At 34.1% G+C, this 9,135-nt stretch overlaps 1 protein-coding gene across 4 annotated transcripts; it reads right to left on the reverse strand.

Moving 5' to 3' along the window:
• Nucleotides 1–1,479: 1,479 nt before the first annotated feature.
• LOC133794578 (peroxisomal (S)-2-hydroxyacid oxidase GLO3-like) lies at nucleotides 1,480–4,504 on the reverse strand. Of its 4 annotated transcripts, none has more exons than XM_062231877.1 (12): nucleotides 4,297–4,504; nucleotides 3,927–4,078; nucleotides 3,729–3,853; nucleotides 3,594–3,640; nucleotides 3,307–3,384; nucleotides 3,083–3,207; nucleotides 2,927–2,978; nucleotides 2,676–2,738; nucleotides 2,509–2,578; nucleotides 2,171–2,271; nucleotides 1,881–1,985; nucleotides 1,480–1,807 (listed from the first exon to the last, which is right to left on the reverse strand). In XM_062231877.1, the coding sequence occupies exons 2-12, from the start codon at nucleotides 4,067–4,069 to the stop codon at nucleotides 1,631–1,633; spliced, it is 1,086 nt and encodes a 361-aa protein (XP_062087861.1). In that variant the 5' UTR covers nucleotides 4,070–4,078; nucleotides 4,297–4,504; the 3' UTR covers nucleotides 1,480–1,630. The 4 variants fall into 4 exon arrangements, with proteins under 4 accessions (XP_062087861.1, XP_062087864.1, XP_062087863.1 ...); XM_062231880.1 differs by having other exon boundaries at nucleotides 2,676–2,735; nucleotides 3,927–4,191; nucleotides 4,297–4,474; XM_062231879.1 differs by having other exon boundaries at nucleotides 3,927–4,094; nucleotides 4,297–4,472.
• Nucleotides 4,505–9,135: the final 4,631 nt, after the last annotated feature.

The raw sequence follows: 9,135 nt of genomic DNA on the forward strand, positions 1-9,135 counted from the left end.
CCCATATCCCGGTTATTTGGTAAGGAAAATAGGATAGAATTCATATGTTATATGTTTTATATGTTATCTTATGTTAATGTTGTGAAATGTGTTATGTTATGTATGTATGTAGGCTTGGGCATATGACCCATATGACTAACAAGCCCCAAACGGATTATGGGCATATGACCTACTTAGCTAGTAGGACCCCACTAATCTAATGGGCATATGACTTGTTTAGTCTGTGGGACCCCAAGTAATAATGGTTATTATAGTATGTGTATGAAATAAGTGTAATGTTATGTTTTTATGTTTATTATAAAATTTATGTATATGAACTATGTGTTAGATTTTCCTTGCTGGGCATTAGGCTCATTCCTTTTTGTTTTTATGTGCAGGAAAATAGCTATAGTGGTGGTAAGGTTCGTGGATGCTTGGGGATTGTGTATCGGTGATGAATAGATTCAAGGAGTCGAGAGTTCGATTTTCGAGGATGTAGTCTTGTTTTATGGTTTTACATGTATTTTTCCGCACTTTCTATGTAACTCCTTTTTATTTTAAATTATGTTTTGCTTTTAAGACAATGGGATCCCATATCCTACTTATTTTATGAAAGTAACTCTTATTTCTACAAGTATCCAATAAAGTTATGGTATTTTCGCAAATGTAAGTTTTATTAAGGATTTGTATGTATAATTTCGTTAATGGTCCAAAAGTCTAGAGTAGTGGATCATTACATACACTTTCTCTATAATATTTAGCTAAAACTCACAAAAACATCTTTCATCAGCTCATTTATACATATATTTATAGAGTAATGATATGTGCACCCAAAATATATACTCAAACATTACACAGTGATGTGGCAGTTTAGTCTAGCCAATCATATTTATTAAAACTAGGACCCAGTGTTTTAAAAAGCAATGACACGCACTGTGTGTAATGTTTGAGTGCATGTGTGACATTTTAGTCTAGTCAATCACATTTAATAAATATATATTAAATGAGAGAGAATATAAAGAAAAATAATAATATTAAAATATTATATAAAGGATATGTAAATGTTATGTAAATGTAGATATGTATTAATTGAAGCTTGTGCATAGCTATTATAATTAGAGCAATGATATGTGTACCCAAAATATGCACTCAAGCATTACACACAGTGACATGTCACTGCTTTTTAAAACAGTGGATCCTAATTTTAATAAATGTGATTGACTAGACTAAACTGCCGCATCACTCTGTGTAATGTTTGGGTGTATATTTTAAGTGCACATATCATTACTCTATTTATAATAGTTATGCACGAACTTCAATTAATACATATCTACATTTACATATACCTTATATAATATTTTAATATTATTATTTTTCTTTATATTCTCTCTCATTTAGTATATATTTATTATTTATTTTTTCTTTATCAATTATTTTATTTTACTTTAATTAATAAAATATGTTTAAAGATATAATATTTAAATGATGTAGAGAAATATATAGAGAATGTATAATGTAAAATTTAGAGGTAAAATAGAAAAATGTGTGTTTTGGAAGGTGTTTTAAAGGATGGAGTAGAACATTCATTGGGAGTGTTCTAAGGCTAGGATGGAGTCAAACAAAACTAAAGTTCAACACTTAATAAAAGAATTTAAAGGTTTGAGCAAGGATGGTGGTGTGTCATAACATGACTTCTTGTAATGTGATTAAGAGTTGGACAACCAGAAAGAGCCATAGTGATCTCAAGCTCATTCTTTAGCATTTCCATCACACTTCTCACCCCATTTTCTCCCTTTGCTGCAACCCCGTAGATAACCGGTCTTCCAACCTGCATTAATTAAGCACCTTGTAAAGCAAGAGTTATTATAGATTTGGTCAAATGTGGTGTGAACAGAGCTTACTAGTACAGCTTGTGCTCCAAGGGCTAATGCCTTAAACACATCTGTCCCTCGCCGCACCCCTCCATCCACAAGAACAGGAATTCTCCCTCCAACTGCTTCAACTACCTGAACAAGCACAAGCCATTATCTTTAACATTATAACATATTTAAGGAACCAATAAGAGAGGCAATACAGAACTTTTATCGAAATTTTTTATTGCATTTGTCTGACGTACAATATACCTGTTTGTTTGGACTGTGACACTTTAAAAAAAAAATATGGGTTCCAAACTGTTTGATGAAAAAGTTACCTCCTCTAGAACAGAAATAGTAGCAGGAGCATAATCTAGTTGGCGGCCTCCATGGTTAGAGACAATAATCCCAGCAACGCCTGCTGCAACTGCCTTACTTGCTGAAATTGTTGTCAAATGATCAGAGGGGCTTACCAAAATGACAAGCAACCAAAATGAAACCTTGGAATAAATATGCTGACCAATTACAAATTACAATGCCTGATTAACAGAAGCACATGAATAAATAATCTTTGGATTTCAAAGAGAGCATGGACCAAAACTCGATTTTGGTTTCTGGAGTAAAAATTTCTGCACATCAAATAAAAAATAAATAGAAGGCGCAGCCTTGAGGTTACCATCTTCACGAGTAAGTATCCCTTTGAGAAGAATTGGCAAGGTAGTGATTGTTCTTAACCATCCTATATCCTACAAAATGAGATAGTGACATCCAAGGTGAGTGAGGAAACCAATCAAAATTTACATCATTATATGTATGCATCTATAATTATTTGCTGAGGTGTACCTCCCAACTCAGAGAATCATCATAGTTTTTCTTGAAAAATGCTTCTATCTTCGAGTCATTCTGCTGCAACGATATATAAACAATGCTAATAAGCACCACACAGTAATAAAATATGAAGGTTAGGTTCTACTTATAAAACACTATGCGGTGTTCATTATGCAAAATCAATCCTTGAACCAGATCATAAGTTGCTACATGCATCTTAGAAACTAGTCTTTTCAGATAATATATTAAACACCAGTTCCACTCACAGAGTCACTAGATATAAGGCCTTCAAAATTCTTCGGCTTTGGTCGGATCATTCTACAAAAGTAGTTGTCAGGATCATATTTCAAATGAGATAAAAGCGAAGTTGAAAAACTACAAAAGTAAAATAAACTAGATAAAAAGGATGCCAGTTAAGTTACTTGTTTCTAATGTCTGCCTCCCTTCGACCAATTCTAGGAGTATCGACTGTCAAGACAATAGCCTTATATCCATTTCTTTCAGCTCTCTGCACCAGCTGAGCTGACACATCTCGTCTCTTAAAAACCTGATCTTATAAACAGTTGAGAAGACATGAAGAAATGAACAATGACAACAATAACCAAACTATATAATATTGGAAAACAAAAAGGAGTTGATTACATACGTATAATTGAAAGAACCTGACAGCATTGCAGCTAGAAGCAACCTCTTCCAAAGTGCAACTAGACCTGCATGATAAAATCTGTAATAAAAGGATCTAATTCAAAATGATATCTCATATAAGTTTCCAAGACAAGAAGAAGCTAAAAACAGCAAATGAAATTTATGTTAAACACCCTGAAATAGAAAAATAAAATATAAAATATTTAAACAGCCTATGTAGTTTATAGGGTGACACAAGCTAAAGCTAGTATTGACATAATGTAACCGGGAGAAACAAATTATTATGACCATGATCGTGTTGTATGCTGCTGCAGCTCTGGCCGTGGCAACCTCTCCTGCATTAAGAAAAGGAGAGGCAGAGATTAAGCCATGAAATGAGACCAAAACATTTGATAAGGGAAGTTTGTTTACTGAAATTTAGACCTTCAGGATGAGCTAATTGTTGAAAAGCAACTGGAGAAATCATTATAGGGACAGAGATTTTGTAACCAAGCACGGTCCTCGTCATATCTATTTTGCTAACATCTACAAGAACTCTAGGCCGAATCCTGGAAATCCATACATATAGATTCATCAATATACATACATATATATTAAGTGGTACTAGTAGTGTGAGATTACTTGATCCTTTGAAAAGCCTCAGTATTCTCCTTTAACGTATCCTGATCCTCAGCTCCTCCAGCATAGAAATCATAGTACATTTTAGATAGAGCTTGCCTAGCCAATTCTTGGAACTCATTCACGTTGACTGGTTCATTTGCCATTTTCACAGCCTGCAAACAGAATCATCTATCCATCAAAGTTTTGAGTTTCTTCTAGTACTCCAGTCCCAGTTGAACAATTCAGTTTTCGATCATAATTTACTTCGCAAATGAGTCTAAAACAGCTAAACATATGATGAAAAAAGGACAATCCATTATAGCAGATGGCACTAAATCTTGCATAACACAAAATAATGTTTGCTTATACAACAGAGGCAAGCTAAACATACCTCTTGAGAGTTGGAGACCACCCGTTATCTTCTTTGCCTAAAGACTCGAAAAAATTACTTTGAAAGATCAGGGCTTAGCAGCCTTGATGTGTCCCGAGAACATCGACGAAAATGTGTTTTTTCTTTTAATAATGCGAAAGTGTGCCTCACCAGATCGCTCATCCTTATCCGAAGAATTAGACAATTAAATGCAGGCGTTGGGCCCCTAAAGATGATGGGATTGGAATAATGGAATAATCACTAAAATATTTAAATAAGATGCATTATATCAAGTCATACAAATAAATATGATTGGTTAAAATAAATTATTATTGGTAGACGTTGGTGCAATATTTTGTAGCATAATTTTGACACATATATCGTAATTATGCACCAAATATTTAATTTAGTCACCACAAAAATAAATAAAATTGGATAATAGTTAATTAGGTGAAGATTGTCAACGCATGTCTAGTTGAATAAAAATTAGCTGTTTTAAATTATCTATTTCTTCACTATCCCACTAATAGAATTTTAACAACGGCTCATTTTTTATTTTTTTTTAAGTTTTGATGTTTTTTCCATTAATTTATATATGTTAATTATTGAGAAAGTAAATTGTCAGTACCTTAAAATAGATTTGATATATTTATTTAAAAAGATAAAATAAAAAAGTTAAGTCACACTTATTTAAATCAATTATTTTATTAAAAATATTATTTACTTATTTTTTTTTATTTTCATAGTCTCCTATAAAAAAAATATTATTTTTTTTTTCATATATATGCATCGTATAATGTTTTTTTAATTAAATACATATATATCTTTTGGATATTATGCCTTTTTCTTAAATAAAAACAATATGCTTTCTAGAAAGAAAAATTTATGCTATATAAGTTGTTAGACAAGAATTTAATTAATTTTTAATACCAATAATAAAAATAAAGCATAAGTTTAATTTTTCTTTAATTTTAATAAAAAATACTTTAAAAACTTTTATGAAAATACTATAATAAAAATAATTGGAAGAAAAATAAAACTAAAAAAATGCTTATATAAAATTATAAAAAAAAAAATTAATATTTTCTTGTACACTATTTGCAAATAAAGAAAAAATATATAAAGTCAGAGTGATACAATTTAAAAATATATATATTTAAATAGTATTTTTTTAGGAGAACAATATTATTTTTTGGTAAATCAGAAATTCATTAATACCAACAGAACCTTACAATTTAAAGGCACCAAAAACAGGCCCAAGACAACTTTTACAATATAAGTCTTTATATTTACAAAGCTTCAAACCATTCACATTCTATACATTTGACTTTCCCTGGTTTAATGTTGTATATTCTACTCTTAACATCATGTATAACAGTCTGTATTACTAAATCTACTCTCTTGACCTGTTGAAACCACAGAACTTCATTTCGGGTTTTCCAAACCTGGTACACACCAGCAGCAACAAAGGCAGCAAGTACTTGCTTCTTGAACTTGCTTATTTTAGCCTTCAAAATCCATCTCAGCAAGGGATAAATGGCCTCTGTTTTAACTCTCCATCCTAGCTTCTCTTTGAGACTTTTTATACACCTGTTACTGAAAGGGCACTTAAAAAATAAGTGCTCAATATTCTCTTCACTTTGCCCACACAATAAACAACTGCTATCAGGAATCACTCGAATTTTTTGCAGTCTCTGCTTTGTTTTCAATCTATCCAGCCTGGTCAACCACAGTATTGTTAGAGTTATTATTTGAGGGCATTTTAGTCTTTTCTTAATTATTGTTATTTTATATCTTTTGCCTTATATAAAAGGCTTGGCTTATTAGTTTTGTAACCTAGAATACATTCTCTATATTTTGCAATACACTCTAGCCTCCCTTTTCTCTCTTCATCTTTTTGCTATCTCTCTTTTGGGTTTTATGGATTGTGTCTTTGCATAATTATCATGGTATCAGAGCAGGGTTTATGGAATTGAATTTCTTAAGCGTAACCATAGCTTTTGCGGATCCAACTGTGTCGAAGCATCTTTGCAGTAACTCGGTATGTGATTTTCGTGTTCATTCTGAAATTTTAGGGTTTCGTCAGATTGCAGAATTTGGGAACTTTTGTCTGAGATAGCATTTGGAAATTTGTTTCTGAAATGGCAAGTAATAGAAATGATTCCCTTCAATCCATTAGTGTGAGGTTAGATGGAAAGAATTATTCTTATTGGAACTATGTGATGAAAAAAAATTTGAAAGGGAAAAAGATGTGGGGTTATGTTTCTGGAACTTTGGTTAAACCAACAAATGACAAAGCGGATTATGCAACTTTGCTAGAAAATTGGGAAGTGGATAATTCAAAAATTATTACTTGGATAAAAAACTCTGTAGAACACTCCATAGGTACCCAACTAGCCAAGTATGAAACAACGAAGGAAGTTTGGGATCATCTTGCAAGGCTGTATACTCAGTCTAACTTTGCAAAGCAATATCAATTAGAATCAGATATTAGAGCTCTTGAACAGAAAGATATGAGTATTCAAGAGTTCTATTCAGTTATGACAGATCTATGGGATCAATTGGCCCTTACTGAATCTGCAGAATTACGAGCTTTTGCACCATATATTGCTCGTAGGGAGGAACAACGATTGGTTTAGTTTTTTATGGCACTTCGTGATGACTTTGAGGGACTCCGTGGCTCTATTTTGCATCGTTCTCCACTTCCTTCGATTGATTCAGTAGTTAGTGAATTGTTGGCAGATGAAATTCGTCTTAAGTCTCAAGCAGGAAAAGGCATCCTCCCAGCACCCAGTCCCTCTGTTTTGGTAGTTCCTCCTCGACACTTTACTCACCATGAGAATAAACCTCACACAAAGGTTGGAGTTGATGAATGCAACTTTTGCAAACAAAAAGGTCACTGGAAGGCTCAGTGTCCTAAATTAGTAAATCGTGCACCTCAGCAACAAAGACATCAACTCAGACCTCCTCAATTCGGTAATCAACCGCCTCATTATTGTAGCCAACCACAGTTTGGAAACCACTCACAACCTCGACCATACCGTCCTCCGCAATTTAATGCCGCTGCTACTTTACCTCCATCTGACTCGTATGATTTTGGGGCCTCATCTTCCAATCCTGCTCTTGCTGCCCTCTCAGAACAGTTTCAGAAGTTTCTTACCATGAAGCCACATGCCATGTCCGCCTCTTCTTCGATAGGTCAGCCCCCTACTAGCTCTTTGGGTATGACATCCTCTACATGGATTTTAGATTCTTGAGCCTCGCACCATATGTCTCCACATTCGAAATCTTTTGTTTCCTTGTGTCCTGTATCATCTGTGCTTGTCATGACTGCTGATGGTACTCCTATGCCATTAGCAGGTGTTGGTTCTGTTGTCAGTCATCATTTATCACTTCCTAATGTTTACCATATTCCTAAGCTTTCACTAAACCTTGTATCTGTTGGTCAATTGTGTGATTCTGGTTACTTAGTGTCTTTTTCTTCTACCTCTTGTCATGTGCAGGATCCGCAGTCTCAGAAGCTGATTGGGACCGGCCGTAGGCGGGGGGGTTTATATGTTTTGGATGAGCTGAGATTACCAGTATTTGCAGCTCCTAGTGTTTATCTGTCTTCCTTTCGATTGTCTCCATCATCGTCTAGTTTTTATTTATGGCACTCTCGCCTTGGTCATGTTTCAGCTTCCCGTTTAAGATTCTTAGCTTCTACAGGAACCTTAGGAGATTTGCAAGTTCATGATATTTCTGATTGTAGTGGTTGTAAACTTGAAAAATTTTCTGCTTTACCTTTCAGTAAAAGTACTTCATGTTCTGTTGCACCTTTTGACTTAGTTCATTCTGATGTGTGGGGACCCTCTCCTATTGCTACAAAAGGAGGGTCTAGATATTATGTCTCTTTTGTTGATGATCACACTCGATTTTGTTGGGTTTTTCTAATGAAATGTCGTTCTGATTTCTATGATATTTATGATCGTTTTTGAGCTTATGTAAAAGCTCAACATGCTTCTGTTATTAAATGTTTTAGATGTGATCAAGGTGGTGAATATACTTCAAATAAATTCTGTAATTTGCTTGCTTTAGATGGAACTGTGTATCAAACTTCTTGTACAGATACCCCTGAACAAAATGGTGTTGCTAAAAGAAATCATAGACACATTATTGAAACTGCTCGTTCTCTTTTGTTGTCCTCATCTGTGCCTAGTCAGTTTTGGGGAGAAGCAGTTCTCACTGTAGTCAACCTTATTAATAAGATTCCATCTTCAATCACTTCAGGTTTGTCCCCTTTTGAAAAACTATATGGACATATCCCTGATTATTCTTCTTTGAGAGTCTTTGGTTCTACTTGCTTTGTTCTTCGTCCTAGTGTAGAGCGTACAAAATTGTCATCACGCTCTGCACTTTGTGTGTTCCTTGGTTATGGTGATGGCCAAAAAGGATATCGTTGTTTTGATCCAACTTCTCAAAAATTATATGTATCTCGCCATGTTGTTTTTCTTGAGCATATACCCTTCTTTTCTATTCCTGACACTACTCACAACTTGACCAAATCAGATCTTATTCATATTGATCCTTTTTGTGAGCATACAAGTACCTCTTCTCCTCAAGTTCCTCAAATTGTAGAGTTTGAATCTTCTCCTGCTCCTATAGTCCCTTTTCCACTTCATTACTCTCGCAGGTCTCGAGCTATTGATACTGGTATTTCGCAGGCTGACATTTCTGAAACACCTCCGCCTACAGCTGTTCTAGATCCTTCTGATACTGTAGATCCTCCTCGCTATCCTTAGCACACTCGTAAGTCTACTAAACTACCACATTTTGTTTATTCGTCTTATTTTATCCCTTTCACTTCGTTTTTAGCGTCTA

The sequence above is a fragment of the Humulus lupulus genome, chromosome 8 (genome assembly GCF_963169125.1).
Source record: "Humulus lupulus chromosome 8, drHumLupu1.1, whole genome shotgun sequence".
NCBI classification, from domain to species: domain Eukaryota; kingdom Viridiplantae; phylum Streptophyta; class Magnoliopsida; order Rosales; family Cannabaceae; genus Humulus; species Humulus lupulus.

What these genes read in the sequence shown, in the direction of transcription:
- LOC133794578 (XM_062231877.1), bottom strand. Translation starts at nt 4,069, where the DNA reads ATGGCAAATGAACCAGTCAACGTGAATGAGTTCCAAGAATTGGCTAGG. An exon ending in GAGGCTTTTCAAAGGATCAA is followed by an intron (nt 3,854 to 3,926) that starts GTAATCTCACAC and finishes ATGGATTTCCAG; the next exon opens with GATTCGGCCTAGAGTTCTTG. An exon ending in ACAATTAGCTCATCCTGAAG is followed by an intron (nt 3,641 to 3,728) that starts GTCTAAATTTCA and finishes TTCTTAATGCAG; the next exon opens with GAGAGGTTGCCACGGCCAGA.